The sequence below is a fragment of the Muscardinus avellanarius genome, assembly GCF_963383645.1.
Source record: "Muscardinus avellanarius genome assembly, chromosome: 14".
Lineage (NCBI taxonomy): Eukaryota > Metazoa > Chordata > Mammalia > Rodentia > Gliridae > Muscardinus > Muscardinus avellanarius.
Window position 1 is genome coordinate 75,109,934 of NC_137800.1, and position 21,151 is coordinate 75,131,084.

The 21,151-nt window shown below is 44.8% G+C and overlaps 1 protein-coding gene across 1 annotated transcript in view; it reads right to left on the reverse strand.

The window, feature by feature from the left end:
• KIF13A (kinesin family member 13A) overlaps window positions 1-21,151 on the reverse strand; it is a gene marked incomplete at both ends in the record, with an annotated part of 250,691 nt that overhangs the window by 127,060 nt on the left and 102,480 nt on the right. The window contains 5 exons of the mRNA XM_080710284.1: window positions 7,340-7,452; window positions 8,575-8,709; window positions 10,372-10,459; window positions 14,474-14,654; window positions 16,071-16,163. Coding sequence (XP_080566410.1) covers window positions 7,340-7,452; window positions 8,575-8,709; window positions 10,372-10,459; window positions 14,474-14,654; window positions 16,071-16,163 — 610 coding nt within the window. The remainder of the gene's footprint in view (window positions 1-7,339; window positions 7,453-8,574; window positions 8,710-10,371; window positions 10,460-14,473; window positions 14,655-16,070; window positions 16,164-21,151) is intronic.

The following is a 21,151-nucleotide window of genomic DNA, read 5'->3' on the forward strand; positions in this document are numbered from 1 at the left end:
TTTGGTGGTGTTGGGGATTAGCCCAGACCTCATACATGTTAGGCATGTTCTCCACCACTGAACTTCATACCAGCCTGCAGAGTTTTGAGATAGAAAAACTTCAGAGAAAAAAAAAAATCTACCTACCTATAATAATGGGGAATTCAGGAGCAAGAAGAAAGTTATTGAAACGAGAGGATCAAAAACAAAATAAACGCTGCTTAGCACATATAATTAATGAAAAAAAGTCACAATCCAATCTTTTTTCCTCTTTCCTGTACCTTTGCCCAGCTTACAACATTTCCCTTAAATTTCTAACCATCAGATTTCTTTCCTTGAGCATAGAAATAATATGATACGATGTGAGTTATCTGTATTGTTCAGGATGGATTTCAAACGTGTCTTTTTAAATCTATTTTTCCACTGAACTAAGACAAGGCATATAGCACTTGTTTGACTTTACTAGTGTTTCTGTGTACATTTTTCTCTGTTTCTTTCCACTTAGACCGTAATCACCTCGAGGGCAGAAACAGTTATCTGCCATACAGACCCCTCCATGTAATTACTGGGCCTGGCTTACGGATAGCACTGGTTAATCTGAGAGTCTGCAATCCAATAGAAAAGAGACCATCCTAAAAAGAACTCAATCAGTGATGGTTTGGGGGCATGCCGGGTGTTCCTAGCTAACAGAACCCTGGTCTTGCTGGGAAGCAACGTGCTGAGCTATTCTAATTTGTACCTCCCTCTGCAGCTTGGGGTAGCACTGAGAATAGTTCTGTCCAAGAAGATACAGGTAGACATTACTGGATGGGGCTTCTAAGAAAGCCAAGGTTCTTTTGATTTTTTTCTTTTGTGTGTGGTACTGAACCCAAAGGTATTCTACCTCTGAGCTCCACCCCCAACCCTATTTTTAACCCTTTATTTTGAAACAGGGCTTCACTAAGTTGCAGAGGGCCTCAAGAAGCAGTTGAGGTGGTCTGCAAACTGTGATCCTCCTGTCTCAGTCTCCCAAGTACTGGGATGACAGGTGTGCGTCACCACACCCAGCTTCAGTTCTTCTGATTTTAAAAAGTATATATTGAGTTGGGCGTGGTGGCACACGCTTGTAATCTCCGCGCTTGGGAGGCCGAGACAGGAGGATTGCACAGGTTCAAAGCCAGCTACTTAGTGAGGCTCTCAGTAACTTAGTGAGACCCTGTTTCCAAATTAAAATAATATATAAAAATAGGTCTGAGAGTATAGCCCGGAGGTAGAAAGCCCCTGGGTTCCACCCCCAGTACCACAAAAAAAAAAAAAAAAGGAAGTATATATTGAATCTGGGCAAGGGAAGATGATCAAAAGTTTGAGGCCAACCTAAGCAACTTAGACCTTATTTCAAAATAAAAAATAAAAAGGGTTGGGATGTAGCCTAATGGTAGAGCAACCCAGGGTTCAATCCTCAGTACTGGGTGGTCGGCTGGCAGCGGGAGGGAGGTACATGTTCAGCCGACATAAGCCTACAGTCTTTCCCCTTCCTCCTGTTTGGACCACAAGCATGGATAGGATGCTGGAATGCAGGGCTGGCTCGAGCTCATAAAGACAACATAAGCACACACTCAGGTTAGTGGAGCTCAGGTCAGGAAAACTCGGAGGTGCTGCACCAGCCCCTGCACTTCTTGTTAAGTTCAATAATGACAAATAAACTTGTCATTTCACTGTCCTCACTGCTCATTTCTGTGGCCTGCAGCAGAAGGAAATGCCCAACTTTTTTTCTTTTTTTCTTTTTTTTTTTTTTTGCAGGTCTGGGGATGGAACCCAGGGGCTACACCCCCTACCCTATTTTTTATTCTGTATTTTGTGTATGTGTGTGTGTGTGGGGGGGGGATGTATTACTGGAGATGGAACCCAGGGGCTTTCTTTCTCCATGTTATACCTCCAGACCTATTTTATATTTTATTTGGAAACAGGATCTCACTAAGTTGCTAAGGCTGGCTTCGAACCTGTGATCCTCCTGACTCTGCCTCCCAAGTACTGGGATTACAAGCATGTGCCACCACACCTGGCTCTTTATTCTGTATTTTGAAATAGGGTCTAAGTTGCGAAGGGCCTCGCTAAGTAGCTGAGGCTGTCCACGAACCACGATCCTCCAGTCTCAGCCTCCCAAATGCTGGGATTACAAGCATGCACCACCACGCCCGGCCAACTTTAAGAGAATTAGTTGAAAGATAAAAACCTAAGTGGAAAGCCAGGCATGGTGGCACATGCTTTTAATCCCAGCATTCGGGAGGCTGAGACCGGAGGATCGCAGTTTGTGGACAGCCTCAGCTACTTAGTGAGGCCCTTTGCAACTCAGTGAGACCTGGTTTCAAAATAAAGAATAAAAAATAGGGCAGAAGGTGTAGCTTGGAGGTTGAATGCCCCTAGGTTCCATCCCCAGACCCGAAAAAAACAAAACAAAACAAAACAAAAAAAAACATAAGTGGATTTGAGTTTAGTGTCCTTCTCAGGAAGCCCCCACTCGCAACAGAAAAGGAGACACGCAAAAAGGCAGAAGCGTGTAGGAGGCAAGCCACAGGGAAGAGGAATGCTCATTCTACCTCCACGCCTGGTGCTGCAGACGCATCTCGCAGGAAGATGGTCTACGGAAGAGCCGCGCTCCTCAGCCCTGGACGTCCCTGGGCCGTGCAGCCGTGCAGGGCCTCAGCTCTTCACATAAAGGAAAAACAGCATGTGCAGTAAAGCTCTTAAGAGCTTCAGGAGAGATGCAGCCCCTAAGTCTACAGCCTGTTAAGCAGACGCTGATATCTGGATGAAGTCTCGACAGGTCTGTCTAAGAGGATTGCTAATGCCCCAGCCAGAGAAGCCCAATGAGAGGCGGGGAGAAAGCTTAGGAAATGGGTTAGAAATCTCTAGGTTTGGGTAGGGTTTTTCCTGCCTTTCTTCCTTTTTTTTTTTTTTTTGGTACTAAATATTAAGCCCAGGGCATTCTATCACCGACCTATACCCCCATACCTTCTTATTTTTTATTTTATTTTGAAACTGGGTCTAAGTTGCTGAGGCTGGCCTAGAACCTGTGATCTTTCCATCTTAGCCTCTCAAGTACTGGAATTACACTTGTGTGCTACCATGCCCAGCTAAGATCTCTTTATTTTTTTTTAACATTCACTGGGCATAGATTATAAGGTTTAGCCATTGTGGAACTTTTGGGCAGGAGCTTCGAGTATGATTTTATTAGCACACACTTATACATACAGCTTCCTGTGTTCTAAGCACTAAAAAAGAACTCATTTAATCCTCAAAACAATTCTACTCATGGGGTAATATCCTCAGCCATATTTTACAAAAACCGAGGCAGGAAAGATCACATAGCTGATTTAAATAACTGAGAAATGGCAGTGTCCCCTCCGGAAGCCTCCTGGTCCCCCAGCTGTGCTGAGCATGACTCTCCGCTGCACCCCTGGCGTGGCTTACTGTGGCACTTGATACACTTGTACAACCATCGGCAATGTCTCCCTCCCCCACTGTGGGGCCAGGGGCCCGCCCTCCTCACCTCTGTCTCCTCCTGACTCATCAGTACTCCACCACTGAGCCATATCCCCTGCCCTTTTTATCTATTTTACTTTTTATTTATTTTTGCAGTACTGGGGAAGAAACCCAGGGGGCATTCTACCTCTGAGCTACACTCCAGCCCGATTTTTTTATTCTTTTATTTTGAAACAGGGTCTCACTAAATTGCAGAGGGCCTCACTAAGTAGCTGAGGCTGGCCATGAACCCGATCTTCCTGTCTCAGCCTCCCGAATGCTGGGATCACAAGTGTGCACCACCACGCCAGGCTAGCTATTTTATTTTGCAACACGGTCTCACCGGTCTTGCCCAGGCTGACCTCGAACTTGCTATTTGACTGCCTCAGCCTCTGCAGTAGCTGGGATTACAGGTGTGCACCATGGATGCCTGACTAGGGAGTGTACATCATTTGATATCCAAATTTTAAGGGGGCACTGTTACTATTTACTCTGGGACAAAAGTATCAAACAGATTCTTCTAGGTACATGGAATGCTTAGCCTGGTGTTTCTGGGCTCCAGTCAAATCCAAGGCTCATGCTCAGAACTTGGTGACCTGGGCCACATTAGGTTAAAAAAAAAAGAGAAGGACTCCTCTCACAGTGCTCACAGGAAGATCAGATCAGCCATTACATACAAATCATTGAGAGTCGTGCCTGGCGGGAGTGAGAGCACCCAGTCAGGCCACCCACGCGTGAGTACTCTAGGTTTTCATGAGTCCACAGCAGGGCTGCCACGTTATTCCACAAGCCAGTGGGCAAAGGGCTGTTGTGGCTCTGCTCCAGGAGGTGCATTTCTAGCCGGGGCACGATCTTTCCCGTACACTCCCGTGTCTGTGCTCGTTCAGCTTCCAGAGCTCACTGTGGGGCGGGGCTGCACGGCCAGCCTGTGAGCCTGCAACGCCTTGTCATGAAATATCAGAAAATCCCTTGTTGTTAGAGGAAGAGACAGGCTGGCGGGAAGATAACCTCCCTGCAGCCGCGCTCTTTCCCAGCGAGCGCCTCTCTGTCCCTCCCACAGAAAGGGACAGCGCCTACTTCTGGGTTTCCAACTTTCCTATGCTAAAATCACAGCGTGCAAACCTCATTTCAAGAGCCAGCTCTACAAATGCGCTCCCAGGCACATCTCCTCTTGTCCCGTTCTGTACTAAACAAAACCCCCAAGTGATTACGGCATGGTGGAAAGAAATAATAAACACACTGACCCACTTTTTGCAGAACTTGGAATAATAATTGGGATGATGCTGATTATAAAAATAATAGTACAGCAAATTAATATTTATTTGGCATGTAAGACATGCTAGGCATTATTCTAAGTACTTTATGGGCCTTTCATTCTCCATAATTCTATGAAGTCGGTATGATTATTGTCTCCATTTTCTTTTTGGTTGTACTGGGGATTGAACCCAGAGGCATTCTACCTCTGAGCCACACCTCCAGCCTTATTGTTTTTTTTTTTTTTTTAGTACTTAATTTGAAACAGGGTCTCACTAAGTTGCTGAGAGCCTCACTAAGTAGCTGAGGCTGGCCACAAACCCACAATCCTCCTGTCTCAGCCTCCCAAGCACTGGGATTACACGTGTGCGCCACCATGCCCAGCTTTATCATCTCCATTTTACAGAGGAGAAAGATGAGGTAAGAGTGGTGTAATCATTTGCCCATTACACACAAATCTAGTAAGTGGTGGAGAGTTAAACATAGGCAGCCTGTGGTCACTGCTGCTAGCCAGAGTACACACTGGTGAATACAAACTCACCTCACTTTTTTTACTTTTTTTGGGGTGTGTGTGTGTGTGTGTGTGTGTGTGTGTGTGTGTGTGTTAGTTACTAGAGATGGGGCCCAGAGGCATTCTACCTCCAAGTTACACTCCAAGCCCTATTTTTTATTTTTTTGGTACTAGGGATGGAACCCAGGGGCATTCTACCTCTGAGCTATACCCCCAGCCATATTTTATTCTTTACTTTGAAAAAGGGTCTCATTGAGTTGCAAAGGGCCTCACTAAGTAGGGACTAAGGCTGTCTTCGAACCACATTCCTCCTGTTTCAGCCTCCCAAATGCTGGGATTACAAGCGTGCGCCATCATGCCCGGCTTTTATTCTTTATTTTGAAACAGGGTCTCACTAAGTTGCAGAAGGCCTCACTAAGTAGCTGAGGCTGGCTGTGAACCTGCAATTCTCCTGTCTCAGCCTCCCGAGTACTGGGATTACAAATGTGTGCCAACACGCCTGGCTCGTTTCTATTTTATTTTATATTTTTTATTTTGAAACAGGGTCTTGCTAAATTGGTGAGGCTGGTCTTGAACCTGCATTCCTCCTTTCTCAGCCTTCCAAGTGCTGGGAATACAGGTGTGTGCCACTGTACCTGGCTCTGCTCCCTCTCAAACTGGAAAGCAAAGAGATTCCTCCTGCCCATCCGGAGGCCCCAGGGTTGGTGCATACCACATTCTTCATCACACCGTGATGCCACCTGCATGGAACACTGTGTCTCCTTGGCCTCTCTGGCAGCTCCAGCTCACCTGTCACTGTCTGCCCTCTCTCAGTCTTTACTGTGTACTGGTCACACTATAGATCCTCAAGATCCTAGGATGGCCATTATCCAAGAGTTGTTAAATTCAGCAGGGCATGGCGGCGCACGCTTGTAATCCCAGCATTCGGGAGGCTGAGACCTGGAGGATCGAAGTTCGTGGACAGCCTCAGCTACTTAGTGAGGCCCTCTGCATTGAGACCCGGTTTCAAAATAAAGAATAAAAAAAAAAAAAAAAAATAGGGCAGGGGGTGTAGCTTGGAGGTCAAATGCCCCTGGGTTCCATCCCCAGACCCGCAAAAAAAAAAAAAAAAAAAAAAAAGTTGTTAAATTCTTCTAAAGTGCTGGTATTTAAGCAATATTAGTCTTATGAAAGGATTCCAATCAGATTTGCTTTTCAGAATCAGTGTGATCTGATCTACCAAACTGTGATTGGCATTTTGCTTAAGACTATATTACAGATGCTCTTTGACTTGGGATGGGGCTATGCCCCCAATAAATCCATCCTAAGTCGAACACATGGTGAGTCAAAAAGGTACTTAACACACACAACCTACCGAGCGTGTTGGCTCAGCAACATGTCCATGCTAGGCTGTTGACTGTGCCCCTCGTGTCCCAATCCTGGGATCCACTGACTGAGAGCTGTGGTCACGGCTGCTGTCTAGTGTCATGGGAGAGGGTCAGATCACGTTTCGCTAGCCCAGAAAAAGACTCCAATTCAAAATCCAAGGTATGGAGCCCGTGTGGTGGTGCACTCTTATAATCCCCGCATTTGGGGGGCTGAGACAGGAGGATCGCGGTTCACGGACAGCCTCAGCTACTTAGTGAGGCCCTTTGTAACTCAGTGAGACCCTGTTTCAAGGAATAAAAAATAGGGCTGGGGGTGTAGTTCGGAGGCAGAATGCCCCTGGGTTCCATCCCCAGTACCACAACCCCCCCCCCCCAAATCCAAGGTATGCTTTCTACTGAATGTGTATTGCTTTTGAACCATGATAAACCAGTTGAAAATGCCTAAGTTGAATTGACCTAAGTTGGGGAATCACTCGTCTATATAATGATATGCACCAATATTGGTGCCATTTGGGGATAGGGCTGCACCATACAGCTTTACTTAAACTTTGTGCATCTTTGCAGCGGCGGGCTATTGTCTTCCTTCAACTGGTTTAGTAAAGCGACATCTTCTTGGGACAGACCTGCATTCGGACGCTCTGATCCCTATCATGCAACAAGTGCCCCCAAGACAAGAGAGCAGCGGAAACCGGAGGTCACGGCGCGGTCCTCCCGCCAGCTGCCTTACTTGTTGATGTTGCTGCCTTCTTTCAGGCGCTCTCCAGCGGCTCCCGTTTTAGATACTCTCTCACTGCCCGCCAGGTCCACCAAGCTGACCTTGCTGACTTTCTCTCCTGAGTTCTAGTTGCAGGAGACAAGAGAGAGGGGGAAAAACACATTAATGCAATACCCACACAGTCAGCACTATCACAGACCAAACCTGAGACTCCACCCCGCTCCAACACAGCAAGCTTCTCGAGATGTGAAACATTCCAGAGTTATCTGAAAAAGCAATTAGTGTCAGAATCAAATTTTACTTGTTTTTTTTTTTTTTTTTTGGTATGGGGATGGAACCCAGGAGCATTCTACCTCCAAGCTATACCCCCCAGCCTTATTTTTTACTCTTTATTTTGAAACAAGGTCTTACTGATTTGCAAAGGGCCTCATTAAGTGGCTGAGGTTGTCTTCGAACCGCGATCCTCCTGTCTCAGCCTCCCAAATGCTGGGATTTCAAACATGCGCCACCACACCCGGCTTCAGAGTCAAATTTTAAATCAGTATAAAAATGCAGCCAGGTAGCAAGTACACCCAGCTTTCCAGAACACAGTTAGAAAACTGTAGGTTTTATACGGCTATGAGGAAATATTTGGCATGAGGATTTTTGTACACAAGGATCAAATCCCTCTTGTTCGGAAATGTGATCATTAGACTAAACGTTGCGGCTTCCTCTCTAATATCCCTCGATGTCTCTGAAGTAGAGCTAGCTGTTTCCAAGGAAATTTCATATTAAAAGCTGTAGAGTGATCGTCCTCTTTAGGGACTTTACACACAAAATCCAACTTTTTTTTTCAGTACTGGGGATCGAACCCAGGGGCATTCTACCACTGAGCTACATCCCCAGTCCCATTCTTTTTTTTTTTTTTTTTAATTCTTATTTTGAAACAGGGTCTTACTGGGTTGCAAAGGGCCTCTCACTAAGCAGGAGCTGAGGCTGGCCATGAACCTGCAGTCTTCCTGTCTCAGCCTCCCAAGTACTGGGATTATAAGTGTGTGCCACCCTGACCGGCTAAAATCCAACTTTTAAATAAATGATAGTATGATAGGAAACCCTAACAAATGAAACATCGTAAGCAAAACAGCTCATCCAATAAGTACGAGAGCCAGCAATACTTCTCTGCCATTGAGTCCAACCATGAAACCCTTCACCCAGTAAGGCATCACCAGGAGCCCTCCAGGCCCTTGAGGGCCCTGCGCCATCCTCACCCCAGACTGCAGGTCGTAAAGCGTCTGCGTGATTATGATGTTGAACACGGCATGGGAGCGGCTGCTTTCCTCGTTCATGTTGGTGGCTGCTACCGTTCGAGACTTATTTCCCTCAGACATCAGTGACTCAATGTCCTGGAGCCAAACACGAGGAAAACAGCATGAGAAACGCCAAGCACGCACGCTGCCCTGCACCCCGGGTGCGTGTTAGGATCCCTCTGGCGCCTTCGCACGGCCTCCCATGAAAAACTCCCCATGGAGCAGGGTTTGGGCTTCTGTCCCTCTCGGGGGCTGCCTAGTTTATGAAATGTTTCCGCATTTTGCTTTCCACCCCCCAGCTCTCTCCTTGGCCTGGTAAGACCTCATTTCCCCTTTGTAAGTTCCTGGGAGCACCAATATTTACTGAGCACTCCAGAGAGTCGAGAGCAGTTGTTACCTGACTGAATTCAGACTCTCCTGGGCTTATCAGCCTGGTCTCACTGCCTGACACCTGCTTCCCACCTCCCTCCTTCAACGCTGCGGTCCCCGAGGGTAGGGGCCTCCCTTTGCTATCTTCGTACACTTGTTCTTGGCACACTCCTGGAACCCAAGGCTCCTTAACCAAATGTTAGCTCAAGGAACCTTTTGAGAGAAGTGCTTCCCTGAGTTTATACACAAAAACGCTAAAGTTCCTGGGGGTCAAATAACTTTCCCTCGTGCAGCAGGAGGAAGGGCTGAGATGGAAAGCAAGAGCTCCTGGCCCTTCCTAGCAAGTGACAGTGACATCCACACGGACCTCAGTCACTCTGAGCTGAGAACCAGCATCTTAGCGAAGGTGCTGACTTAGCACCTTTCGATTTAGATCAGAAAGGTTTCTGTTCATCTAGGAAGGTCCATTTTCTACACAGACGACTATGGCCTATTTCTAATTTGAGAGCTGACATTTCTTCATTTAAATAGCTGGAGTTAGCCCACAGAGCACTTTTAGCCATACTGAGGCGGGCTAGCCACATCCCTTAGATGGCACAATTAAGTACAGGGATTCATTCATTCATTTGTATTCTTTGGCACCAGAGATAGCTGTGTGTATTATAAGATTTCCAAAGTCATGATTATAGAAATAAAGAGAGAATATTAAGTCTAGCTGTAAACTTCAAGGACCAGGAAAAGAAAAACAGATCATTCAATGGGGGAGGTATTCAGAGAAACAAAGAAACGAGAGAGAGTGAAGAGTAACAGGAGACCTCCTTGACAAGACGGGGCTTAGTTAACTACCCCCAAGCCACCAGGTTTGTTTAGAAGGACGTCACTGGTAACCCTAGGGAAAATAGCCTTAAGAGAGCAGTATCGGTGAAAATTATCAGAAACCTGGAAACGCTGGGCCTTTTTGACACCCATAAATTCTCACAACAAAGCAGCTGAAAGCACATGAGGAAAGCCCCTTCTCTCTTTGGGGTGGGCTGATGCTCTGCTTCTGAGGGTGTGAATGGTATCAGTATGCTATAAAGTACCCACATAAAAACATATTCAATATTGCACACTCATTTACTGCCAGGTTGTTGTTGTTGTGTGTGTGTGTGTGTGTGTGTGTGTGTGTGTGTGTGTCACTGGGGATCCAATCCAGGAGCATTCTACTTCTGAGCTACATCCCTAGCCCAATTTTATTTTTATTTTGAAACGGGGTCTTGCTAGGTTAAATGAGAGTCTCACTGTTTGCTGAGACTGTCCTCAAACCTGCGATCCTCCTGTCTCAGTCTCCCGAGTGCTGGGATTTTGCTGCCAGTTTTTTCTATGACATTTTTAAAAGATGACACTTACCTCAAAACTAGTGACAGCCAGCTGAGATAAACCATCTACATATGGTCCCAGTACCTTATGCTCTCGAACTTTAAGAGACTGTCTACTCCTACGGGAGGGAGGAAAAGAAGGAATAGATCAGACCAAACTTGGAAGGTTTTTTTTTTTTTTTCTTCTTCTTAAGTACTCAGAAACTTTAAGTTTATAATTTCAAAAGAATTTTTTTAAATAATTAAAGAAAAAGTATCCTAAAAGCTACTTCGTTTGGATTAGCAAAACAGCATTCCATATGAGGAATGGCTTTTATACTCCTATTTCTATTTAAAGTAAAATACTATTTTAAAACTCCTATTTCTAGTACCAAACTAAACAACCAGTACCCAGAACTAGGTTAGGCTAACTTGAAGTAGATGGACTTCAGTTTCACATGGGGGGGGGAGGGCAAAGAAGCCAAGACAAAAACAAAACAAATGGCAAAAAGAAAAAAATGAAAGCAAAGAACACAGAAGATCAAATAAGGCTACTTCATAAGTACATTTCCAGTTAATGTCTTAAAATGATTTAACAAATGTTGAACAATACCAATGTGTTTTTTTTTTTTTTTTTTTGGTGGTACTGGGGTTCCTGGAAGCCCTTCTATCTCCAGGCTACACTCCCAGACCTATTTTTACATTTTTATTTGGAAACAGGGTCTCCTAAGCCAGCGCGAGCGGCTAGCTTCGAACCTGTGCGATCCTCCTGTCTCTGCCTCCCAAGCGCGGGGATTACAAGCGTGCGCCACCACGCCCGGCTGCCAATGTGTTTTTAACTTTACTTTTTCAAGTCACACTGGTTTGTGTAGCTTCCTACTAATAATTTTATACAGAAAATGAAATTATAGTACAAAGCCAAAAATATTTATCCCATAGTTAGAACTGGCTCTGCTGGTGAGAGTTTTAGGAATTTTTTTTTTTTTTTTTTGGTGGTACTGGGGATGGAACCCAGGGACATTCTTCCTCTGAACTACACCCCCAGCCCTAATTTTTATTCTTTATTTTGAAGCAGCATCTCACTGGGTTGCAAAGGGCCTCACTAAGTAGTTGAGACTGTCCACAACGGAACCAGGATCCTCCTGTTTCAGCCTCCCAAATGCTGGGATTACAAACCACCACGCCCGGCCTCTTTTGAATTTTTAAATGACAACTCTGGTTTGGGAGCCCCCACTTGAAGAGCTTATCAACAATTGGGATTAAAAGCAAAGCTACGTTGCTGGGCGTGGTGGCGCATGCTTGTAATCCCCGCTCTTAGGAGGCTGAGACAGGAGGATCGCGCAGGTTCGAAGCCAGCCTCAGCTACTTAGTGAGGCTTTCAGCAACTTAGTGAGACCCTGCTTCCAAATAAAATATAAAAAAGGTCTGGGAGTATAGCCCGGAGGTAGAAAGCCTCTGGGTTCCACCCCCAGTACCACCAAAAAAAAAAAAAAAAAAAAAAAAAAGCAAAGCTGCGTAAGTATTTTGACTGTACAGCATATGGTGTGTTTTTCATGACACTGGATATTTATCATCTTTCAGATTAAGAGCCAGTGACTGGCCTCCCTCAGGTGTGGGAAAAGGAATTAGGAATTACCGAGCGCTTCCCCAGACCTTGATCCCAAAGTTTCCCTCAGCCATTCGATTTAATACCGCCACACTCTTACCTAATAGGTCTTACTGCATTTCAGGATGGAGAACTCAATGTGACAAAGAGAGCTATTCTGCTATAAACGGGCAGACCACAGCGCCCGTCTCCCCAGCAGCCAGCACGGCGCACAGAACTCAGCTCACCATGCTGGCAATGTTACTCAGTGGCAGGAAGTAATGAATCTAGCACCATATCGAGTGCCTGTGATATGTCCAACGTGTGTGTGTGTGTGTGTGTGTGAGTGAGAGAGAGAGAGAGAGAGAGAGAGAGAGAGAGAGAGAGAGATAGATAGATATGATGCTGAGGATGGACCTGGGGTACTCTGCCACTAAGCCATGTCCTCAGACCTTTTTACTTAGAGACAGGGTCTTGCTAATTTGCCCAGGCTAGCCTTGAACTTGTGATCGTCCTGCCTCATCCTTTCCAGTCTCGGGAATTACAGGTATGTATCACTGTACCTTGCTTGACATCTGGAATTCTTGTACACTGCTGATGGGAGTATAAACTAGTACAGCCACTTTGGAAAACACTGTTTAATAAAGGTGGAGATTCAGTATCTTAGAATTCATGGTTCCAGTCCCTATAGGTCCCTGTGCACCAGGTGGCTTGTACAGGAATGCTTAGAATAGTACTATAATAATAAAAAGTGAGCTGCGTGTGGTGGCACACTCTTGTCATCCCAGCATTTGGGAGGCTGAGACAGGAGGATCGTGATTCAGAGCCAGCCTCAGCTACTTAGTGAGGCCCTCTGCAACTCAGCGAGACCCTGTTTCAAATTAAAGAATAAAAAATAGGGCTGGGGGTGTAGCTCGGAGATAGAATGCCCCTGGGTTCCATCCCCAGTATAATAATAATAATAATAATAATAATAATAATAATAATAATAAAAGTGAAAACTACCCATATACATCATATTATAATCAGATAGTGGAATAGTTAAAGCATTACCACTTCATACATAAGGATGAATGGATGATGGACAGCAAACCACCGCAGAACACATACACTATGATGCTGTTTACAGAAAGTTAAAAATCGTGCTTGCAAAATTATGTGTCAATGCTGAAGAAGAGGAAGCGAATGATAAACACAAAATGCCTAGCAGCCATTATCCTGGGGAGGGAGGAGATGGCATGGGATGCCAAAGAAACAAATAAACTGACCAAGGTGTCATTAGTGACTCAGTGTTTGTGAGCAGCCCATGATGACAACAAGCAGTATCAGTAGTACAAACGTCTTTGTAAGTGGCATACATAAGCAACTCTATATATGAACACAGGATACACCTTGTGCAGACTGAATATACCAGAATACAGGCTCTGAGAAGCACGTGATTTCTTTTCTTTTCTTTTCTTTTCTTTTTTTCTTTCTTTTTTTTTTTTTTTTTTGTGGGTCTGGGGATCGAACTCAGGGGCATTCAATCTCCGAGCTATACCCCTTGCCCTATTTTTTTATTCTTTATTTTGAAACACGGTCTCACTGAGTTGCAAAGGGCCTCACTAAGTAGGTGAGGCTGTCCGCAAACAGCGATCCTCCAGTCTCAGCCTCCCGAATGCTGGGATTACAAGCGTGCGCCACCACGCCCGGCAGAAGCACATGAATTCTCAGTAAATGAATGAACATCAGCATAGTGACCACTCTGGTGGTCAAATATATATATATATACACATATACATATATATATATATTCCCTTGCATATCTTTTAACATTATTTAAAATGATTACTTTAGCATCACTTAAAAATACCACCCCTTTAGGCTGGGCGTGGTGGCACATGCTTGTAATGCCCGTGCTTGGGAGGCGGAGACAGGAGGATCATGCAGGTTTGAAGCCAGACGTGCTGGCTTAAGAGACCCTGTTTCCAAAAATAAAAAAGTATAAATAGGTCTGGGAGTGTAGCCCGGAGGTAGAAGGGCTTCCAGGAACCCCAGTACCACAACCAAAAAAAAAAAAAAAAAAAAAATCACCCCTTTATACACACAATGGAATTCTACTCAGCAATAAAAAAGAACAAAATTGTGTTGTTTGTGGGAAAAAAGGATGGACCTGGAGAACATTATGGTAAGTGAGATCAGCCAGTCACAGAAAGTGGAGAATCATATGTTTTGTCTCATATGCAGAAGCTAGGGAGTAATTGGGATACAAGAGAGACTTCAGATAATGGAGGAGAAACTCCAGGAGTGAGGGATGTGGTTTAGGGAAGGGGAAAAGAGGGAGGATTAATGAAGGAATTACTTCCATTGACATTGTATACCTATGTGAGAATACCAACACCAATCTCGATATCCTGTAAGGGAAGGGTGCGGGGAGTAGGGAGGGAGCTGGGAGAAAGCCCAAGAGCTGTGGGCTATGCCCCTATCACTATAAACTACATTATGATGTGAGACTATAATGCACCAATTAAAGTATAAAAATAAAATAAATATCAGTCCTATTTGCACATAAATGCAACTCCTAACTTACCCTTTGGGGTCTAAAAGATCCCGAACTTTCTCATTATAAATTTCCATATAGGAGACTTCAACTTTAAAGGTCTGTGACTCATTTTGCTCCAAAGAGATCCTTTTAAATAAAGCACAGCAGAGCCTTGGAATCAGGCCCAGCTGCTCAGCATGGCCCATCATGGAGAAGGACTTTCCGGAACCTGGAGAAGAGAAAGCAGAAGGAATGATGGGTGGGAGAGGAGAAACATGTACCACCACCCAGCACGCAAGTGTCTTCACAGTCAGCCAAGGCCTCACAGGAGCACGCAGGAAACACAGTCATTGTCCTTCCCATTAAAAACACATCACCTTGCCGGGCGTGGCGGCACACGCTTGTAATCCCAGCATTTTGGAGGCTGAGATAGTAGGATCACAGTTTGAGGACAGCCTCAGCTACTTAGTGAGGCCCTTTGCAACTCAGTGAGACCCTGTTTCAAAATAAAGAAAAAAAATAGGGCTGGAGGTGTAGCTCAGAGGTAGAATGCTCCTGGGTTCTATCCCCAGTACTGCAAGAAAAACAAAAAACAAAAAAACCACACCATCTTTGCTGGGCGTGGTGGCACATGCTTGTAATCCCAGTTCTTGGGAGGCTGAGACAGGAGGATCCAGTTTACAGATAGCAACAGCTACTTAGGCCCTCGGCAACTTAGTGAGACCTTGTTTCAAAATAAAGAATAAAAAAATAGGGCTGGGGGTGTAGCTCAGAGGTAGAATGTCCTTGGGTTCCATCCCCAGCACCACAAAAAAAAAAAAAAGAAGGAACTAAAGGAAAACACACCATCTTTAAAGACATGTGCAATAAAATTCCACTGTACCTTGAGTATCATGAACAGTAAACAGCATTCTACTGTTGTCTGGATATCATGGACCACCTCGTACATCTTTGCATTTGACTCTCTTGTTATCAGTGAGGTGATAGACCCACCCCATGACTGATTTGTTTACTCCCGCGGTAGCTGAAGGAGTCATGGCTCACAGTGTAGCTGGCTGAGCCCCTGACTTGGTTTTGTTTTGCTTGTTTCAAATCCGCTGCTCCATCAGCCTAAGGCTAGTAACCCACTATCACTTTTGCATCCCAGGGAAAGTCCTCAGTGACAGATGGTTTTAAGAGCTTTTCTGGAGTTTTGACTAAAACATTTATTCTGAGAAAGTAGTAATTATTTTTCCAGTTCAAATACAGGTTAAAACTATAATTTGAGAAAATGACATTTAAGAGGTTGAAACTAGCTTTGCTCATTAATACTGAAATTACACAAATTACTCAATTACCAGAACCGATACACCTTCAAAAAGAGGGTTACTTTTGATCTTCCAATTCAGCTAAAACCATAAAGTTAGAAGCATTTTTCTGTTGCTTCTCAAACGTTTCTCTACTTTTAAGCTTTAAAAAGTACATATTTAGGACTGGGATGTAGCCAGTGGTGGCGTTCATGCCTGCATGCATGAGGCCATGGGTTCAATGTCCAGCACCAAAAAAAAAAAAAAAAAAAAAGAAAAGAAAAGAAAAAAGGAGGAGAAGGGAAAAAAAAAGCAATGCTTAATATCACTGACTGTACTGAAGGCAACTTCTTCCTCACCTGTCTGTCCATATGCAAAAATACAAGCATTATACCCCTGGAAGGCCTTCTCCAGAATTCCTTCCCCAAGGCACTTGAAAACCACTTCTTGACCTAGAAAACAAAACAAACGAAATTAAAATGAAGATGATTTTTTTTTCCATGATTCATTTGTACTAATAGCAACATTCTCTCGGTCCTCCCCAAAACACTCCAAGCGTACTTACTGAATGCCCACTACGTATAGGTCATGTACTAAGAGCTTAACTTGTGCAATTCCGCTCCTGCCCCTTCCCCAGGATGGTGCGAGCTATGTGGTACAGACTGGCACCCACCTCTTGGGCTCAGGCAAGTGCGTGCGGCTTGCAATTTCATGTTTGCTTCTAAACTACTGCTCAGTACCTGGATAAACTTTCGATTTACAGTTTCCCTCCTTGACATTTCTCTAGGCAGTAAAGTTTTTTTTCCCCCCACTGCCAGCAGCAGCTGGTCATAATAGAAACATCATTCAAATTCGGTTTACTTTCTTTTAGGACTTAGTCTCTAAAACATCATTAAACATGAACTGTCTAGTGCCCCATCTGGAGAGTTTCCAACGAGCGAGAACCGTGCCATACACATCTGAGTGTCCCCCTCGGCACGAAGCATGGTGTTTTGTACATGCCAAGTGCTGAAAAGCTGTTCACCGCCAATGGTGGGCCGGCCTGAACTGCTGTCAGCAGGTCTGCCGCGACGCCTCGCCTGTGCTCCCACCGGGGTGCAAGGACAAGCTCTCCTATGTGAATCTCTGCGTCATCTTGGCGGCACGCCGCCACGTACTATACATGGCAGAAAAGCTCGTCGTAGAGGTATGATGGGCTTTTTTCATGAAACTCCCTACCTCTGAAACTGCACATTTGCTAATATTCATTCCCCAGCCTGAAGAGAAATAAAATCCTATTCTAGGAAGACTGATCATCCTTAGAACATTTAGTATTATAGCACTTGCAGAAACCATGGGCTTAAGTTAGTCAGGTATGGTGATGCAAGCCTGTAATTTCAGTACTTTGGAGGCTGAGATAGGAGGCTCACAGGGTTGAGGATAGCCCCAACAATGTAGTGACTCTCAGCCACCTAGTGGGGCGCTGTTTCAAAATAAAAAATAAAAGAGGGCTGAGGTGTAGCTCACAGTTAGAATGCCCCTGAGGTCAATCCCCAGAATCCTTCACTTGTCCTCAAAAGAAAGAAAGAAAAGAAGGAACTATGGGCTTAAACACTGGAACGGGAGCACCCTAAGGTCAGAGACTGTAATCTCTTTATCCTTGTAATCCCAGTGCCTCCAACAAAATGCTTGAAAAGTGTTGGGGAAGGAGTCAGCTTAATCGTTATAGCCTACAGGATATTCGAAAATCCTTTTACATTAGGAAATGGCGTGGTGGTGCACGCTTGTAATCCCAGCGCTTGGGAGGCTGAGACAGGAGGATCGCGCCGGTTCGAAGCCAGCCTCAGCTACTGAGTGAGGCTCCCAGCAACTTAGTGAGACCCTGTTTCCAAATAAAGTATAAAAGAGGTCTGGGAGTGTACCCCAGAGGTAGAAAAGCCCCTAGGTTCCACCCTCAGTGTCATAAAAAAAAAAAGATGTACCATATCAACAGCTTCTGATTGTACATTTCTCTTTTGTGTAAAGTTGGGCCTGATTTTAGTACTCTCTTGCTATTTTGTGATATATCATGATAGCAGACTCTTCAACGTTTGCCAATATGAAACAAGAGATAATATTTTCAACTATTACGCTGGCAAAAACCTTAAAAATTGACAACATTGCTGGGTCGAGAAACAAATTTTTCTAAACTGCTGGTGATAGAATAAGCAAATCTAGCTGTCCTGAAGGAAACCTGGCAACATCTACAAAAGGAAATATGCCCCTATGCTCTCACCTGCTGTGAGCTGCTGCCACAGCGACCTCCCCAGGGTGTGGTGGCCCCAGGGTGCGCTGGTGGCTTAGCAACACCGAATTGCAATAAAGTTAAACACCCATTAGTATGGGAATCCATACATGAAATGCAACTATTTTAAGATGGAATACTATACAACTAAAAAAATACAAAAAGCACACCTGGGTATAAACAATGCCAGAATTAAAAAATATATTGTTGAATGAAAAAAAAAAGCCATGTTCAGAAATATAAATAAAATGTCAAATCAGTCTCTCTCTCCCTCTCCCTCTCCTTCTCTCTCTCTCGTAATGGGGATTGAACCCAGGGGCATTCTGCCTTTGAATTATACCCCAGCCCTATTGAAGTGTTTCATTTTGAAGCAGGATTTGACTCGTTATTGCACTGCATGCTGCTGGTCTGGAACCTGTTATCCTCCTGTCTCAGCCTCCGAGGTACTGGGATTACAGGTATGTACCCGCTTGCACCTGGTTTATAAAGTCAGATCTTATGTAACATGGTGTGTGTGTCACACACACATACACACACATACACGCACATGTGGCTATTGGTGGGACTGCAAATGAGCGCAGCCACTTTGGAGATCAGTGTGGAATTTCCTCGGAAGAATGGCAATTAACCCACCGAACCCACCATATGACCCAGATATATCACTCCTGGATATCTACCCAAAAGGGCTGAAGCCAGACTACCACAGTAAGGCATGCATATCTATGTTTATAGCTGCACAATTCATAACTGCTAAACTATGGAATCAGCCAAGATGTCCATCAACAGATGAATGGATTAAAAAAATTATGGGATACACACAAAATGGAATTCTACTCGGCTATAAAGGTGAACAAAATTATGTCATTTTCAGGAAAATGGATGGAATTAGAAGATGATACGTTAAGTGAGATTAGTCAGTCACAAAAAGTAAAAGGTCAGATGTTTTCTAGGAAGAAATTGGGATGTAAAAGCGGCCTTAGGCAAAGGACGAGAAACCCTAGTGGAGCGATGTGGAGGGGGCCTCAGCGAGAGAGGCTACTGGGGGGAGGAAGAGTCGATGAAGGGACCACTCCAGTGGACATGATGTACACACATTATCAATGCCAAACTCAATGTCTTGCATGGGGACAGGGAGGCGTGGGGTGGGAGTTGGGGTAAGGCTCACCGGGTGCTGTGTACCACATGCCTTTGTCACCCTGAACTTCATGTACAATTACGATGCACCAATTAAAAAAATATGCACATATATACACTAAGAATGAGGTACTGTCAACATATTACTATACACTACAGGTACATATTTATTTATTTATTTATTTGTTTGTTTGTTTGTTTATTGGTGGTATTAGGGTTCCTGGAAGCCCTTCTACCTCCAGGCTACACTCCCAGACCTATTTTTATATTTTTATTTGGAAACCGGGTCTCTTAAGCCAGCGCGGCTGGCTTCGAACCTGCGCGATCCTCCTGTCTCCGCCTCCCAAGCGCGGGGATTACAAGCATGCACCACCACGCCCGTCCTTACAGGTACACTTTTAAAACTGCTTTTAGTTTATGACCGAGTAGAAGAGTGTCTCGTGCTCACTGAGAAAATATCTGACCCTTTCTTGCAAGATCTTTCAAACACTCAGTACTTCTTATTGTATGTTTCTTGGAACACCTTCCTTTTCCCCAAAACCCATGGCAAATGGCAGGCCTTAGATCTGGAGCTGAGCCCCACCTCAGGGAAGGCGCAGAATTAAACTCAGCCTGCATTCAGGTTTGTTAGAATTGCTGTGGTCCCTGGCCACACTCAAGTGCCCCTTGAACACACCCTGCAAGCCAGGGTATGTTGGCAAGGACTGGATGGAGTGGTGCTGTGTGACCATCCACACTGGGCAGCCAGTGCCCAGGAAGGAGAGGGGCTAGGTTGAGCATCCTGACCCTGACTTCAACTGACGTCTGTCGCTTGGGTAGGAGCAAAAGAACTGTGGTTTAACGTGTCCTCCAAAGTCACGTGTGCAACAACAGTGTTGACAGGTGGGATCTTTAAGAGATACCAGGTAGGTCATGGGAGCCCTCATGATGGGACTCGTGCTGCTATCACAGGAGTGGGCTCATAATAAAAGCGACTTTGGCCCCCTCTTGCGTACTCTCCGCTATGCCTCTGCCAGGTTATGAAGGAGCCTGCGGGCCCTCTGCAGGTGCAGCCTCTCCATCTTGGACTTCCTGACCTCCAGAACCGTGAGCCAAGAGATGTCTGTTCTTTATAAATTACCCAGTCTCAGAAGATCTTTGATAGCCTCATGAAACAGACTGAGACAAAGAGCCCAAGCTGATGAAAGGACTCAACTGCAGAGAGCCGCTGTGGTCCAAGAGACTGTATCATGGCTTCATAAAAGAGCCTGAAGTCATTAACCAGTCAAGAATTTACATCCATTTCTGGATCAGGCAGTGAAAGGTAATACTTCTGGTTTCTGCTCCAGATGCTGAGTAGGCTGGAATGAGGAGCAATTATTTTCTCTATCTTTCTTCAAGAGCAAATCACAGTGGGTCTTTTTCCTTGGCAGGCATGGATGGCCTTTGAAACTAAAGATTATCAGTTGGAAAAAATAAAATCAAACAAACCAGGAAGTGCATACAAAAATGGCATTGCCAGGCACGGTGGTGCATGCCTATAATCACAGTACTTGGGAAGCTGAGTATGGCAGGTTCAAGGACGGCCTCAGCAATGTAGCGAGACCTAGCAACCTAGTGAGACCCTGTTTCAAGACAAAAAAAAAAAAAAAAAAAAAATAGTGCTGGAGGTGTAGCTCAGAGGTAAAATACCCCTGGGTTTAATCCCCAGTAACACACACACACACACACACACACACACACACACACACACTTTTTTTTTCATGAAAAGTCAACCAAAGAATTCCCCAGTATTTTTTAAAAGAGGGTAAAATTTAGCTAGGCGTGGTGGCTCACGCTTGTAATCCCAGCATTCGGGAGGCTGAGACTGGAGGATCGCGGTTCACAGACAGCCTCAGCTACTTAGTGAGGCGCTCTGCAACTTAGTGAGAACCTGTTTCAAAATAAAGAATAAAAAATAGGGCAGGGGATATAGCTCGGACTTTACTCTGTAAATCTCCAAAAACAAAAACAAACAAAATAACCCTGCTAGGTTCTTTTATCAAAGCCTTCAACACTACCGAT